General features: G+C 34.3%; 1 protein-coding gene across 1 annotated transcript; it reads right to left on the bottom strand.

Moving 5' to 3' along the window:
- Window positions 1–7,559: 7,559 nt before the first annotated feature.
- On the bottom strand, window positions 7,560–12,042 carry LOC145631423 (protein DEHYDRATION-INDUCED 19 homolog 4-like). Its single transcript, XM_081683491.1, has 5 exons — window positions 11,698–12,042; window positions 11,188–11,330; window positions 9,950–10,027; window positions 8,961–9,220; window positions 7,560–7,905 (listed from the first exon to the last, which is right to left on the bottom strand). Exons 1-5 carry the CDS (start codon window positions 11,774–11,776, stop codon window positions 7,800–7,802), a joined length of 666 nt encoding a protein of 221 aa, XP_081539617.1. The 5' UTR covers window positions 11,777–12,042; the 3' UTR covers window positions 7,560–7,799.
- Between the last annotated feature and the right edge of the window lie 6,204 nt (window positions 12,043–18,246).

Here is an 18,246-nt window from a genome sequence, read left to right on the forward strand (position 1 = left end):
TTCGAATTAATTGACATTTTAGAGACAATTTATATATATATATATATATATAGAAATGGTTTAATAATTTCTATCATATAGAACTTTGAACCTATTTAGCAATCTCAAAACACATTAGGACTCAATGAAGCATAGAATAACATTTATTCCACGTTTCTTGAATCTTCGATGCTTAGTCATTACTAACATTGAATGGTGTTTTGATAATGGCAAAATTGAATAACATTTATTTAATTCTAGCCAATAACAATGTAAGGTGAAATATAGGCTCTATTTGTAAAGTTGCAACTTTTGCTTCCAGACTCGTAGACTCTACTTGTGAAGTAGCAACATTTGCTTCTAAACTTGTAGATTTATTTCTCCCTTAGTCATACTTCTTCATTTAGTTCAATCTCATTCTCAATGAGAGAGAACTAAACAAGACATCATATGTCCAAGAAGTAGCAATGTGCTAAATCAATTTCTATAATATACTTATTAAATTGGGACATTTCCATTCTTTTACCTTCCAACTATATGAGGTAGTTTCTAATCAATTGGAATTGGTCCATTTAATTTGAAATATTTGCTGTTCATAACAACTTTTAGCATGTAAGCGGTTCTAGGTTTGAGAAGTAGCAAATTGTTTGCATTTCTTGGCCTATAACTTCTTAATGCAATCCTCATATATTCCTAAACCTTTCCCATTTGAGCCATTTAGAACACTTCTCTTAGGTTCAAAATGATGCTTTGCTTAACTACTTTAAGCACTTTTCATGATTTTGCTAAGTCTATTCAATCATTATTTATAATAGAGTTTAATCAACTATTTAACTCTTATATAAAGTGGATGAAGAATAGCGTCATTTGATCAACTTTTGATCATAGAGATTTCCAATCACTTTCTTATATTCAATCATATTGAAGATAAGAGATTTTATTGGACTTCTATACTTGTCTTTTAGAGGGTTTGTTCCTCCCATCTCATTATATCCCTTGAAACACTTTTCAAAATGAAGATGTGTTGGCATTTTACTCAAACATTTTGAATAGAACCAACTCTAGACATATGACATGGATTTCTAAAACTTGCCTTTTAGAACAATCTTAGCAAAATTGGAATATAGGTTTATGGATTATCTTTTAAACTTTTGAGAACGTTTCTCAACTTTATTTTCAATCGAGGAAATTATATATAATAATAAAATTAGAACGACATGTTACTTGTAAGTGAACGCAAAATTCAATTATGTTTAATAAAAAAAAATTTAAAGTGCCATAAGCGAATTAAATTGGCAACTTTAAAGCATTTATTCAATTTTAATTGATCCCTATTGAATAAAATGATTCCAAGATCCTTTATTTGTGCAATAATTAACCAGAGTGAGGCTCTGCAATCAACCATTACATTTTCAAGGTGAGTAAACTCTTTACTGATTACAACTCTTGTAATTCTTGGTTGAATAATTAACCATCGCATGTTTAATTATTACTCTTAGCTTCAAGGTTCTAAACGCTTTAGGTAACCTTGTTGAATATAACCAATTAAAAGTGTAGATATGCGGTCCTACCCCCACTTCCCCAAGATATATTATGATGCTCTGCTGAGGGCCGACCCATCATAAACGATCAAGGTTTTCGTCGGGTTTTTAATTGGAAAAGCTGCATCAATATTACTGGGATCTAGATTTATTATGTTGTGATTAAATAGAGAACTCTAGCGCATCATCACAAAACATCAATAAAATCTAACATGCATAAAATACTGAATGCATAAATAAGACATAGCATGGCCCCTAATCCTAAGAAAACTAACAAAGTAAAAAGCTCCCACTTGAATCATCATGGATCTCATCCACCTTGCTCCTTTGGGCCTTCACTTCATGGGCTTCTTGGATTAACTGCAACCTGTAATTCTACTATATTCTATCTACTACTTAAATAAAATAAAATAAAATTACAAAATACTTTATCGGTACGTAGACCGTACTTAAATTACAAAAATACATCACGATGCGCAGATCGTATTTAGCAATCTACTGGGCCATACTAGTCATTATATAGCAGTAAATAATATCATATATTATAAAGTGCCACATAATAAATCACTCATCATGCTTTCCTAAACTACAACATCGAATGATCATAATTAAGGAAACATGGCACCAAAAATATCTCATATTTTTTAATTAATGTAATTAGATAATATCATATATTATTCATGACCATCAATAAAATATCATATATATATTCTAAATTAGTCATGAGATAGAATCAAATCTTATTTTAATCTTAAAAGATAAATCATATTTATCCTCAAAGATTATCCTAACAAAGTTAGGAAATTCTATCCTAATTACTAGCCAATCACAAAATTTTAAATCAATTATATCCAAAATTAATTATGGGATAATCACATGATTTAAATCAATTATTATCCTTTTGGAATATGCTCAGAATATCCTAACAAATCTTATCCAAAATTAACCACTTTAATTATGGATAATTATTAAAATAACAACTTTAAATATGGATAAGATCAAACTTAACAACTTTTGAAAGATTTGATTTTATCCCATAATAAACAATATTTATCCAAAATAAAACTAATTTTATCCCAAAATAATTTTGTAATTATCTTGAAATAATTTTTCAAAATAGATTTTTTTTTTTTTTGAAAAAACCGCAAGCCACCACCGCCGGCCACCGTGGTTGGCTAGCCGAAGCTAGCCACGGTGGCTGGCTGCCATAACAGCAGCCACTGCCGCAAGGCAGCAACGGGCAGCTGCTCTGGCAGCCGTGGCAGCAGCCGTGCAACACTTGCACGCTGCTGCCCACAGCTACCCCGACCTCCGCCCTCCCCTTCCCTCCCTCTTGGACCACCACCTGGTCGGCAGCCGTCGTGGCTGCGCCATCCAGCCGCAGTTGCCGACCAAAATAATATTTTTGTTTTTTTTTTTTAATTTAATTAAAATAACATTTATTAAAATTAAATTAAATCAGTCCATAAGATTAAAATTAAATCACATCCAACTTTAAAATTAGGGTTCATCATAAAATTAATCCCAATTTAATTCTAACTTTTAAAATTAAATTGATCATCATACATAAAACACTTTTATGCATAAATCAACTGGATTAAATTCATGAAGCATAAAACAAACGAAATCGAACAAAATCAAGCACAAAAAATCAGATTTTAGGGCTAATTAGGTTCAAAATTTTCGAAAAAATAGGGTTAGGGTTCGAAAATTTCGAATGCTCTAGGGCTTAAATCGGTCCTCTTCATGGCTATTTTGAGCATAATTAAATCACATTTAATCGATTCCAAAAGTTTAATCACATTAAATATAATAATTGAACCATAATTAAATTAATCTCCCTCTTAATTGAATTAAAATTGTGGACTATCAAAGAATTATAGTCAATATGCGTAAATGCAATAGGCTAACTGATACCACTGTAGGGAATTATAGGTACTACGCAGCGGAAATAAACATGAATCATATTCATAAAGTACCTAATCCCAAGATATAATGCATAACACATAAAGAACAAATAATCGTACCTTTGAAGCGTGATTCCACGTGCGATCGAGCAAGAACAATGGGAGATAAAGAACCTCAAGCGTGATTCCTCTACTTGGTCCACGGGCACAGATTAAGACCTCCACTAATGCTAGTTAGTTGCAATTGAACCCTTCAATTGACCTTCTATGGAGAAGTGCGAGCAACGAACCACCATGAACCACCACGAACCACCACACGCGCCACCAAGGTGGCCGGCCGTACGGACGAGGGGAGGAGAGAGAAAGCCGTGAGTTAGAGAGAGGAATTAGGGTCTTTGGGATTGGTTGCCTTGATGTCAAAATACACTGTGTGTGAATTATGACTGCTTTTTTTGCAACCCTAGGCATGGATCTTATTTATAGATCTCATCTCTAAATAAGAGCCCATGCCAAAAGCCCAAAACTTATTTCCAATCTAACTATGCTAGCCCAATCCATTTCATGATTAATTAATTGCTCATGAGGCCCATTAATGGGTCTCTAACTTGCTTAACCCAATACCCTTGTGTGTGACCTCATAGGATCCATTCTAGCGGGCTTTGGACTATTTGACTAGCCCAAAGATCATCTCTCATCGTCTAGCAACAGATGATGACGCCCCAAGAGAACGAACTTATTATCTCCATAATAGTGATCCTTGATATATCTAGTAATTGCACTTATCGAAGACACAACTCCTTCAATAATTGGTAGTGTTTATGGCTCTTTAGAGCCACTTTTTTACTAATTGGTATTTTCTAATATTTTCGTAGTTTTGGTTGAGTTTTGTAGGGAATTGCACTTTTGGAGCATTTTCCCGAGATTTTATGGAGCGACTTCGAGCATTGGAGGAGCACTACCACTTTTCAAAGCCCAGGGCCGGTTAGAGTCATCGATCCGGTGATTAAGGGCTCGACATGTGAAATAACGAGCTTTGGACACCGAGTATTCAAGCCTCATAGTGGAAATTCGGAATGGGCTAAGAAGTGAAGCCTAATCCAAGTCCAAGCATAAACGGGCTCGATCGGGAAACCTTTGGCTCGATCAGGCGGCTGCCCAGATTCAGAAGGTGAAGAAAAAGGCGGGTCAGATCGGGTGGCCCTTCACCTGATCGGGCACGTGTTTCTGATGGGATGTTTTCGGCTATTTACTTAGTTTTAATTAGGATTAGTTAAGAGTTTTGTATAAGTACGATTTAGTGTTAATAGTTTTAGTTACTTCTTCTCTTAGATTTCTCTCTCTCTACAACTCTATACTTTGTTCTTGATTCAACTCATTATATTTTCGTTAATTTTGGTAACAATTTCTTCTCTATTAATTTCAGTAATTTTATTTCTTTATTTCATCATGATTTATTTAATTGCTTTGATTAGTTTAGATTTAATTATGTGTGAGTGGTTCTCTTTCTAGGGTTTGTGGGGATCCATAAATAATATGAAGGGGTAATTTGTTATTGTTGATTGTCAATGCTTGATTAATTTCCTATTGATTGATTTAATGCTATGCAATTAGATTAGGCCTGGTTTAATTGTTTGAGTTATGCAATATTGATTCGCGATTCGAGAGATGAGAATTGATGTTTAGACTTAGTTTCAATAGGCGGACTAATTTATATATAAATGGTTAAGTCGAGATTCGAGAGATGAGATTTAATACCGGTAAATTAACTCTATGATTGTGATACGTAGCGAAAGCCCTTTATGATCTGATTAATTGATGTATTGATTGTTATGTTTTACCCTGGAATATTATTTATTGGTGAACCTATGCCCTAGGTCTTTTATTAATTGATTTTCCTCCTGCTTTTATTTCTCCTTACTTCTATCCCTAGTAGTTTAATTCTCTTTAATAACAACAAATTGGTTACTTGATAATTTTGATTACTTTGATTAATTAGGAATAAATTGACTTGTTTCCCTGTGGTTCGACCCTTCTCCCCTATCAACATAGTTAGTGGACTTAGGAATTATTTATGATTAGGTGATTACGACTTTAGCCTGTCACCCGGTGTCAAAAAGTCTTGGAATTTTAGGGGATATATTTTGGGGGCATATAATGCCGTTTGGAGCCATTTATGATCATTATATGTTGTCATGAATGTTCGTTGTAGGCTTAATTTAATGAAATCGGTGCAAGTTGTAAACCAGTAAATTGGTCGTGTAAAGGCAAATTGGATAGTTCAACCCACCCAATTGGACTCCCGGGGGTATTAGAAACAATGGTAAAAATTTCGGCAATTTTTATTTCCAGGCGAAAAAAAAGTCAAAAAAGTTCAAAATTAAAGGCTTATATTCACGCTTTTTGAGAAATTTTGGAGGTTTCGGGGCACGGTGACAAAAGGCCTTGAGATTTTAGGGAATATATCTCAGGGTCATATAATGTCGTTTGGAACCATATATGATCATTATATGTTGTCATAAATGTTCGTGGTAAGCTTGAGTTAATGAAATCGGGGCAAGTTGTAAACCGGTAAATTGGTCGTTTAAAGGGAAATTGGATGGTTCCACCAAACCAATTGGACTCCTAAGGATATTAGGGACCATGGTAAACATTTCGGCAATTTTTTTTTCCAGGTGAAAAAAGTCAAAAAAATTCAAAAATTAAAGACTAATATCCACGTTTTTTGAGAAATTTTGGAGATTTCGGGGCCCATTGTCGAAAAGTCTTGAAATTTTAGGGGATACATCTCGGGGTCATATAATGCCGTTTGGAACCATATATGATCATTATATGTTGTTATAAATGTTCATGGTAGGCTTGATTTAATGAAATCGGTACAAGTTATAAACCAGTAAATAGGCCATTTAAAGGCAAATTGGATGGTTGCACCCACGCGATTGGATTCCTGAAGGGTCTTAGGGACCATGGTAAACATTTCGGCAATTATTATTTCAGGGCGAAAAAAGTCTAAAAATTCCAAAAATAAAAGCTAATATCCACGCTTTTTGAGAAATTGTGCAGGTTTTGGGGCCTGGTATCAAAAAGCCTTGAGATTCTAAGGAACACATCTTAGGGTCATATAATGTTGTTTGGAACCATACATGATCATTATTTATTGTCATAAATGTTCGTGGTAGGCTTGAGTTTATTAAATCGATGCAAGTTGTAAACCGGTAAATTGGTCGTTTAAAAGCAAATTGGATGGTTCCACCCACTCAATTGGATTATCGGAGGGTATTAAGGATCATGGTAAACATTTCGGCAATTTTTATTTTCGGGCGAAAAAAAGTCAAAATTTTCCAAAATTGAAGGTTAATGTCCACAGTTTTTTTTTTTTTTTTTTTTTGGGTGGGGGGGTAGATTTCGGGGCCAGTGTCGAAAAGTCTTGAGATTTTGGGGAATATATATGGGGTCATATAATGCCGTTTGGAACCATATATGATCATTATATGTTGTCATAGATGTTCGTGGTAGGCTTCAGTTAATGAAATCGTTGCAAGTTGTAAATCGGTAAATTGACCGTTTAAAGGCAAATTGGATGGTTCCACCCACCCAATTGGATTCCCGGAGGGTATTAGAGACCATGATAAACATTTCGGCAATTTTTATTTCCGGGTGAAAAAATGTCAAAAAATTCCAAAATTGAAAACTAATATCCACGCTTTTTGAGAAATTTTTGAGGTTTCGGATTCTCATGTAGAAAGACAAGATAATAATTTGATGGATTTGGAGATAGAACGAAAGAGTGAGTGTTTGTAAAGTAGCCTTTGGATGTAACACATATTAGCGTGTGGAATTTATTATCTGCTATATTTGTCATTAGGGTCCTGGCGTTTGTATTAATCTACCATATGAGATGATATCAATTTGAAACGACTTCTCAGGTGCCCAATCAAACGGCTCCTGGCGTGTTGATACGAGCAAAAACCACTGCCAAGTTAGCATTAGAATCATTCAAGTAACTCGATGTTTGGTTGTCCAAGAGGAATCGTTAGGATAAATAGAACATTGTTCTTGTTCTTATTTTGAAGTTTAATACTCCCATTGTGGTACAAAATCTTTCATGGAAGATACAACCACTAGAAGCAAGCGATAACAGATAAGATTACATGTTATTCCACCTTTTAAAATATTGCACTTGCATAATCCGTCTAAATACACCAAGAAATACAACATTAACTTTGAACATTACCCTGAGACCTAATGATATTCCCCCCATCTCTCTCTCTCTCGCTCTATTTCTCTTTCACAAGTTACAACATTGGTTTCAATCCTCTTGGTTTTTCCCTTTCCCTCCTAAGGCTCACAATATCTGCAATCTTGGCCATCGGCTTTACAAGATGTCATCAAGCATAGTGGAGAGCAGCAATCCTCGGACAAATTCACACTTCCTAGCCTTCTCTTCATGCTCCTTTTCAGAAAGCACAGAATGCTGGGAACTGCATATTATGCAAATCATTAGCATGAAACTCATTTCATAATCTCTTAACAAACAAATACAGATTTTTAATGTAATGCATGGAAGCTCAAATGGTAATCTCATGGAATGCAGATGAAAGCTGAAAAAGGGAGTTGGAGTTGATAAATAATTCATATACATCTAATTTCATTTACTATACCTTTTCAAATATAAATGTCTAGCTTCTATGTTGATCAACCAGCTTAAATTTCTAATACGAGTCAAAAATGAGATTCGTCTTTCATTTGCTTACAATGCTATCCATACAAACAATTCAGAGGAGCATTGAACATCATACATATCTTATGTTCTTAATTTACTACTGTTTTCGTATCAGATTTCCTAGCACATTTCTGTCTTCTTTAGCCAATGACCAGTCAATCACAAGGTGAAGTGATTTTTCCTATGCTATAATTCTCACAAAAGATTTAAACCCCAAAAATGAAGTGCACAAAACATGTTAATAGCCATTCTTACAATTTAACAGCATGTTTATTCTCTAGAAAGAATGCGCAAATAATGCATGCACAATGGCAACACACAGCTAAGAGCAACCAAACATGTTACTTTGTCCCACTTTAATGAGATAAAGGTGGAAGGCTTGGCTAACCAATCACAACAGGTTTTAAGCAGCTACATAATGAATTATTTAATTCGGAAAAAATGTGTAGCACAATACACAGTTATATGGGTCCTCCATAGGACCTGAAGTGCTTATTAAACATCTGGCAAATAATGTGATGGTCTCCAAAGTTGGCACAAGATCACAATCCAAAACTAATTATGCAGAAGGAAAGGTCTCTTTTTTTTTTTATGATTCATAGTATTACAAATAAACAACATGATTATAGGTGCTCAAGTGTCGTATCAGGATATTTAATGGCTTTTCATTATCCTTTCCCCATTTATTTGTGAGATGGGGTTGGGGGGGAAGGTGTCAGGGCACTGTGTTACATCATTCAGAGCATGAGCAAAAACCAATACTAAAAAGCATTACTTAAAAAATGTATATGACAATTAAATGGTTTATCTTACCTTTCAATTGTTTCCTCCACAGCTTGTGGAAGTGGGCTTGTTTCCTTAGAAGAACAAGGTTCTCCCTTTCCAAGTTCTTCTGCAGAGGAAGAGCTGTATATAAGTGAGGACAAGAGAGGATCAGGGTCTGGATTGGACGAAGAAAGAGTGAAAGAGGACCCTCCGAAAAGGGATTGCCTATTTCCTTCTCGCAACTCCTTTCTCAATATGCTAAACATTGAATTTGGAACACCCCTGCGCAACCTCCTTCTGCGCTGAACGTAATCTTCCAGTCAAGGAAACACAATTAATCACAACTTAACTTCATAAAGGGTGCTTCAAAGGAGATAACAGCCAATAGCAAAGGTGAAAATATTCCCACTAAATAACCCAATCTGTCATTGTACTAATAATGTAGAATTAATCAAACAACCTGACACGCTTATATATGAAATTTCAATAAAATAGTTCCATACTCAGCTAATCCACTTTTAAATTATGGAGACTGCATTGGTCAAAACTGCAAAAGAGCTTACTTCCGACAAAATGAGATTAAAACTTACTGAAGCTAACGAGGTAGCAAAGTTAGAAGTTAAGCTTTGACTTAGACATTAGGACAATCTAATGACTAAAAACTTGAGCAACATATAGCTACAGAAAAATATCCAAAGCCGCATTGAGGCAAGTAGGCTCCAAAAGTGATATAGGCTACAATCAAGTCCAAGTATTTTTGCAGTAGTCAATTTTGGTTGAGTTGTAAATGAAAAAACACAGATAAGCAATTTCAGACTATCACTACACGTACACCTAGATATCGAAAATCTTCCTTCAAAACAAAACCTACAAAGGGCTAATTGTTCTAGTCTCTACCATGGAAAAGAGAATTATGTTTCTGAGAGAGAAGTGCCACACATCACAGAGACCTTATGGAACACAAGGAACATCAAAATTATCACTCTATGAATCAAACTTCAAAAAACAAATTAGGAAAAAAAAAAAAGAAAGGATATCTTCAATATATTTCCATGCTGCATTGTGATGTGACCAACCATGTCCATTCCCACCCTCTTTGCACATACAGGGCAAACCTGCAAGAAGTAAAGCAATCATGTGCATTAATTCAGTATCAAATAAAGCCAGAAGTAGTTATGTATTCAGAAGGCCACACATGTTTCACAAAGATCCTCATTAAGAAATCCCTGTGAAAACTACATTAGTAATGAAAATATGATCCCTAATAACCCATATACAAAATAACGTAGATCAGTCTAGCAGCTTGTCAAGCAGACAAGTGACCAAATATTTCTCATTCACAAAAGGGGAAGGGAATTTGACCTTGTGTTGTAATTAAATTCCATGGGGCAAAGAAATCTCGCAATAAATGAAATTCATGACATTGCATATCCCTTAGAAAGCAGAAAAGGCAGAAAAGGAAGCATACAATTACAAGAGACAAGCTAGGGAAAACATTTGTCCAACACATGATTATCCAAATGTTATGCATTCACTAACGGGAAAAAAAAAAAAAAAAAAAAAAAAAAAAAAAAAAAAAAAAAAAAAAAAACCTAAAGTTTAGTCAAATATATGTCACAAGACCACAAAACCCGTGACGGCCTCCAGTAGCGTAATGTCACTCAGGTCATGAAGGGCTATAACTGTATCACATCCAACAAGTTTTTCATGCAAAGGCATTATAGTATACCATGATACCAGTACATGATAACAAAAAGCTTCCCCATTCAAACTCACATGCTAATCAACATACCTAAGATTGAAGACATATACATGGGTGGGACATCTATGCAATACAGTTCAATTCAACACCAATGATCCAATAAGTGTCATAGAAGCACCAACAACTATCTTCATAGATTTGTACAGCAAAAGGGTGTAAAATGAAATCATGCTCCACAAACAATCCATAAAACGAGCAACACGATCTATGATTCTCACAAAACCTTACAATGAAGCCACAACCCCACCATGAACGAAACCCCAACAACAAAAATTCATGTAAAGATCATAGCTTTAAGTAACTTTTAATAAAGATGCACATGTATGGCGTAATGCAAAGCTATTGAACGCTTCGAATCTATCTATGATTAAAAAAAAGCTAAACTAATATATCCACAATGGACAAACAAGTCCCAAGTAGTTAAAGGAATATACTAGTTTACTAAAAAAATGTTACAGATTAACAACGCCTTAATAATATGCTATACTATGATGTAATGTTAAGGATAATTACCCCATTCTTCAACTCCACTTGATGTTCTTCATCCATATGGCAAAACAACCCCACGATATCGAACTCATCAGCACAAAATGGGCATGAAAACTCTTGTTTGTAATCATCTTCGACCTCTAAATCATCACCACCCAAATAAGCCTCTGTTTCAAACCAAATTTCCCAAAGTTCATTCCATTAGATCATCAATTTCAGCTTAATCTCACCAACCCCAGAAAACCCTCTTCAAAATTATACCAAATAATCACAAAAACATGAAATTCAACAACAAAAAACACCTCAATTCAACTTTTCCTAAAATGGATAGAAGCCCAATTTGAGAAATTAAGCAAAGCTAAACAAAAAAGATAAGATTTTTCACCTAATTTCTCAACTGGGTCCCCCCACAAACCCTAAAAAACTCCATCCTTTCTCACATTTCAAGGCAACTAACAAACAAAAATTGGGGATAAAATCAAAAATTGCAGAAAACCCAGAAAAATAAAAACAACCCCAGAAATAAAAACTAACCAGATCGAAGTTGGTAACGTCTGAAAGATGATGAAGAAGAAGAAGAAAGACGAGAGCTCCATAGATCACCACCGTCCATTTTTTGATCTTCTTCTTTTTAGATGATGATGAAGAAGATGATCAAACAATAACCCAGAAAAATTCACTTCAAATTTCTTCAGAAAATCAGATAATTTCAACAAAAAGGCACCTGCTATGTTGAAAATTATGGGAAATTTTTTATCAAATTTTTGTGGGTGAAACCCTAAAAAAATTGTGCAAGGAGAGATATGAAATGTCCAGGAAATTGAGGAGAGAGAATGAGCTGAGGCAACAACACTCTCTACCGACCTTCCTCTCCTTCTTGTATGAGGTACAGATAATTTATACACTCACTTTTTCAAGAATATTTGCCCTTTGTTTTTGATATATTTACTCTTTTGCCATTAACCGCCTTTGCTTTTCCTACCTACATTATTTATGCAGACGTTAATTAGGCTCTATTCTATTCATTACAAAAACGAGAAATTATTTGTCTTGTGGAGCATCTACGATGGTTGAATAGAGTCTGATCTAATTTACTTTACTGAACTGAACATATTAAAACTGAATTGAAATGAACTTATTAAAGGTGAATTGAACTGAATCTATTAAAGCTTAACTGAACTGAAAATAAGCCAAAAAGAACATGCCCTTGGAGCTAGTAGCTCATCACTATGGAACTAATAAAATTGTAACTTTGATGAAACTACATAGCTCTACAAAGTTGTGTTTAGGGATGGCAATGGATCGGATGTGGGTCGGGTGATGCTTCATCCGCCTCCATCCGCCAAAAATCAATCCATCACCCGACCCATCCATTACCTAATTTTCCTTCATCCACATCCGATCCATCCGTCATCCATGGATGAATCGGGTGGATCGGGTGATAATTCGGGTGAAACATATATATAAATACAACTTTGCACATTAATAATTAAAATTGAGATTTGAAAAAAAATGATCAATTAATTAAAACTTTTATACATCCTTCTAATACTCGTTCCTTTTTACTAAATTAAAAACAAATGTCAATTCCTAACACTACAATAGACATTAATTTATTAAAAAAAATATTTATTTTTATTCTTTTATATATAAATTTAACGGGTGGATGGATGGGTCGGGTGATGGATCGGGTGATGGGTTGGATGTATCATCATCCGTATCCGACCCGATCCGTCACCCAACCCATCCATCATCCATCCGTCATCCGCTTAAGTTCGGGTTTTCATCCATATATTTGGATCGGGTGGATGGTTATCCATCGGGTTTGGATGATATTGCCACCCCTAGTTGTGTTGTTTCACTTCACCTAAAATATTAGTTGTCCATTTAGATAATAAAATGATTTATTATTTTTGAATTGTTTTTTTTTTATTTGAAAAGATAATAAACATTTCCTTCAAAAAAAAAAAGTTACTCCGTAATAAACATGTAAGACCTACTAAAATTACAAGAGGTAAAGCATGTTCTTTTCAGCTTCATTTCAGTTCAGTTCCTGATTTTCTTCTCTTGTAAACAATATTTCAGTTCAGGTTGGTAAATCAGAACAGGCTCGTAGTAGCTTGTCATTGTAAAGCTTATAGCTTAAATTGATGCAATTTGATAATGATGATGTGGCCACCTAAAACTACAAGGGATGAGTTGAAAGTAGGGGTGAGCAAAAATTCCGGATACCCGGAATTGGAACCGGAACCAGTTAGGAACTGGCGGATCCGGAACCGGAATTGGACCCAGTGGTTCCAATTCTGGGTAATAAATTAAGGACCCGGTTATAACCAATTTCAATTCCAATTCTCAATTTTTTGGACCCGGAACCGGTTGGGTACCCGGTTACCCAATATATAGTAAACTAAATTAAATTTAAATAATAAAAATACATTGAATGTATCTAATTTGTAAAATAAAAAAGTATTATTAATACCTAACATCATTACAAATAGCTTAATGCACATATAAATATAAGTATTAAATGCTAAAAATGAACCTAACTACAATAAAAATTATAATTTGTATTATATTTTAAAAATTACATGCACAAGTGGGTACCCAGAATCGGAACCGGTACCCGATGGTTCCAATTCCAATTCCTAAATTTTAGAACCTGGTTGAACCAATTCCAATTCCGGATCCGAATTTTAGGACCCGATTCCAACCAATTCCAAGTCCGGGTCCTAAAATTTTGACCGGGTACCCAGTTTGCTCACCCCTAGTTGAAAGGGTTTGCTTAAGAAAATAAAAAAATAAAATAAAAATAGGACCATTATAGAAATTATTGTAATTTAAAAAATAGAATGAGTAGCTTTATTTTGCTTACTTCCTCTGCTTCTCTTTAGATGCATCATTTTCCCTTTTATTTATAGAGTACTACGTAACATATTCTCTTCTAACTCCCATATCACATTGGTCCTCTTTTTTCTTTCTTTTTATCTCTTTTATCTTCACAATTGTCTAGGATTCCGTGTTTTTGCAAATGATGCCTCCAAAAAAAACAGAAGAAGTATAAAATGCATCTTGTGGCATAATAAAGATTTCAATGAAAGGTTATATTAGCAATTCAAATACCGACTCCACTAATAATTTCAGCCAATATGCGTCATTGTCAATTGGTGTTTGATCATACTTAGATGGTATGTTGGTATCAATATAATTCTTTATAGGCATCAACAAACACATGATTTTAAAATTTTATTAAAAAGGGCATAGGCGAATCACTATTGGGTGTGAAAAACAACTCAGTTTATATTTTAAAATTTAAAGTTAAATCTCACCACTAGAGATGATCTACATAATTCTTTATCATTTTTGCTCTATCTTTTTGTATAGTGGTCTCACACTCTCACTTGACACATTAGAAATATTGTTATTCTATTTGACTTATTAATTGTATTATATTGAACTTATATTTTTTAACTTAATTGTTTAAATAAGCATTGGGTTGAACTTAGGGTCTGTTCTCTTACGTTGAAATTCAGTTCAGTTCAGTTCAGCTCAGTTGAGTTCAGTTTAGTTCAGTTAAGTTCAGTTCAGCTCATTTCAGTTCAGTTTAGTTCCTAATTTCCTTCTCTAATTATAAAATATTCATTTCAGTTCAATTCAATTCAGTTCAGCTGAGTTCAGTTAATGAGAACTGACCCTTAATATTTTTTAACTATAACACAAAAGAGGTACTTTAAAACAAAACTTTATATAGTATATATTTTTTATTTTTTGACATAGGAAAAACATGAAAATTCACGTTTTGTGGAGCCACCCTCATGAGGGCCATGACTACTTTCATCCCAACATGTCTAAGGTGCGTAACTTCGAGGCAGCAAAACAGAACATTTCCATAACATTTTGTGACTTAAAGAAATGAGATGAAGTTGAGGTTTATACCATAGGACCCTCCCTCCTCACCAAATTTGCTATAGGCATCACTTATAATTTACGCGCCATACCATATTGATGCTTGATTGTAACAAAAACTAAATAGTGTTATTCAATGGATTTTAATTTTATAATTGGAAAATGAAAAGATTAACATTCTTCTAATCTCATTTAACTTGCACCATTGAAGCAATTTTTGTGAGAGTTTTTATGGAACAAGTTATTAAAACGAGACAGAGGAAATATGATGCAAAACTGCGAGGATTTTGTTATAGATTTACAAAGAAGATCGGCATGATATATATTACAAATAATATATATTTTTTAGAAGAATATGAGAGATACATTTTAGTAGCGAGGAAAATATATTGTCGAGATAATGAAATACACATCTATGCAACTAACCTAGCTAGGGTTTTGAAATAGGGAGTTGTCATGCGAAAAGTCTTATGTAAATAACATTTATGCGTGTAATTGCATTGCGCATAAATGACATTTGTGGTTAGTTTTCCATGCACGGAAGGCATATATAATTTTTCGTTTAGGTGATAAGTGAGCGTAAATAAATGTAAATGTGTAATATCGTCAGCACATCAATGCAATTTTAAATTAGATTACAATTTTTAATCAAAAACTCAAAATAAGGCATACAATATATCGTGTTAATATAGAAGCCTACTTTCTAACTCAATTGGCATGGAATCAATGTCGGGGCTTGTGGCATGTGCACAGGACATATGTACCCAAGGACAAGGCATACAAACATATCAGATAATTTTATCATTTGAGGGTATGTCGTCTTTGCCTTAAGACATGATTATTATGGATGAATGAGATGGTTTCGAGCACTATCATGACTCCCAAGACCCTTTGGGAACCCGTAGAAGTACTTATATGTATAATCTCATAGAATGAAAAAATATTGTATGGAAGCCAAATTTGAAGGCTATAATACACAAAATCAGAGCAATTCAAGAGATGTCGGGACCCGATGTCAGAAATTCACGAAATTCTACGGGATGCATCCCGGGGTCATATAATGTTTAAATTTTGACCTATATACGACAATTAGTCGGCTACATAAAGGCCACATGAAAGCTTGTAGCCAATACAAGAGGCGTGTATGAAAGCACATAAATCAGATGATTTAAGGCAAATTGGATGGTTCCACCCACCCAATTGGATTTCCAGAAGGTATTAGATTATATAGGAAGATTCTCAACAATATTTGTTTCTAGGTCAAAAAAAGTCGAAAATTTGCAAAATTGAAGGCTATAATTCACGTTTTTTGGGCAATTTTAGAGGTTTCGAGACCCGGTATCGGAAAGTCTCGAGATACCAAGGAATGCATCACGGGGTCATATAATGTCATTTGGAATCATATATGATCATTATATGTTGTCATAAATGTCCGTGGTAGCCTTGAGTTTATAAAATTGGTGCAAGTTGTAAACGGGTAAATTGACATATTAAAGGCAAATTGGATGGTTTTACCCACCCAAATGGACTTCTGGGGTGCATTAGGGTCCATGGGAAGTATCTCGACAATTTTTTTCCCGGGTCCAGAAAAGTGAAAATTTGTCCGAAATTGAAGGTAACTCCTGGGGTCATATATGATTTTTGGATCAATTTTGACAATTTTTCAAAAAATAAACTGAATCTGTAGGGTAACTCCTGGGGTCATATAAAGTGGTTTGAAACCATAAGATGCCTATAAAGATGTTTATAAAGTACCAAAAACATGTTTTATTTTTATTTTTGAAATTCATGAAATATAATGATCGATGCCATATAAGTATAATATATGTTTGATTGTAATGATGTCAGAAAAATGTAATGAAGTGATGTGACTTGACTTGACTATAATGATGTCTTATACATAATGAAATGATGTCATAATATGATGTGATTGAACAATAATGATGTCATAAAGTACAATAATGTCATATAAGTATAATAGTGATGTTATGTCATTTGACAATAGTAATGAAAAATAACACAAGTTATAATGTAACTATGGATAATCATACTACTATTCACATGTGTGTTGATTGATGTGATGTGGTGTGTTGATTGATAGACTATGTATATATAATCATACTACTATTTATGTTTATAATGTAAGTATCATATCTTATCTCGTGCAAACAATCAATTACCTCATTCCATCATCAATTAACAAAAATTGTCTCTCAATCACCCTATTCCTGCCAATGTCAATTACCACTATTCCGATATCTAAACAACCCCAAACCTTAAAAACGTGCAATAAGGGTAATATGGGATGTGCAAAAGTGTCAAAAAAACCGTCCCCCATTTTTCCCAACCTTTTCCCCATCTTTTGGAACTATTTCAACAACTTTCCTTATTTTTCCATTTACCGTCGCCCTTTTCCTGTATTTTCCATTTTTTGGGCCTACAAAAAATATTTTAAAAAAATAAATAAATAAAAGTGTCAAAATTAAGATTGATACCCATTCTTTGGATTTCACCAAAAGGAAATGTTATTATCACATTTTCACAAGTTTTGACCCATTTATCGTGTTATTACCGTCAATCGGGTGTCACAAGAATTTCACAAGACGTTCAATATAAAGCTCTTTAGGAGAAGGTGGGCAACTCACGGTTGAATAACCAAAATACTATATTTTAGTTATTCAACCTTTGGGCCTTCTTTGGACCTTAGGTAGATAGTGTGCATTGCCAAATGCCAGTATTATGCACACAAAAATCTCACCGGGGGCAAGGCGGGAATTATGACAGTATCATAGCTTTCGAGGCCAGGAATGTTGACTAGGCCATTTGCTTGAAACGACGCGACCTCGAATCTACGAAGCCAATATCATTCATCTTGCCTTCACTAAATCGTCCATCCGTTGACGTTGTGCTTTATCTTAGTTTGGGTATTTTCAACTATTTCTTGTAATGACTTTTGTTGTTGCAAGCCGGACACGTAGTTCGGGGATTCACTCGGCAAAGCAGTGGTACAACGCGACAAATATTCGTTTATGGGGAACCTATATAAGTTTGGGGATTCCAACCAATTCTTAATTCTATTATATCTGTCGTTGTGTGGGTGTAAGCTCAGGATACCTTGACGAACTAATGGAACTCCGTCTGTTGTCTTATTTTAGTTGTCTACACAGGGTATCCATGATC

The sequence above is a fragment of the Chenopodium album genome, chromosome 5 (assembly GCF_948465745.1).
Source record: "Chenopodium album chromosome 5, dcCheAlbu1.1, whole genome shotgun sequence".
Taxonomy (NCBI): Eukaryota; Viridiplantae; Streptophyta; class Magnoliopsida; order Caryophyllales; family Amaranthaceae; genus Chenopodium; species Chenopodium album.

Bases quoted from the DNA above. Each gene is read 5' to 3' on its own strand.
- LOC145631423 (XM_081683491.1), bottom strand. From the start codon at position 11,776: ATGGACGGTGGTGATCTATGGAGCTCTCGTCTTTCTTCTTCTTCTTCA. The intron at 11,331-11,697 runs GTTAGTTTTTAT...GGTTTGAAACAG, and splicing joins ACGTTACCAACTTCGATCTG to AGGCTTATTTGGGTGGTGAT. The intron at 7,906-8,960 runs GTAAGATAAACC...CATAATATGCAG, and splicing joins GTGGAGGAAACAATTGAAAG to TTCCCAGCATTCTGTGCTTT.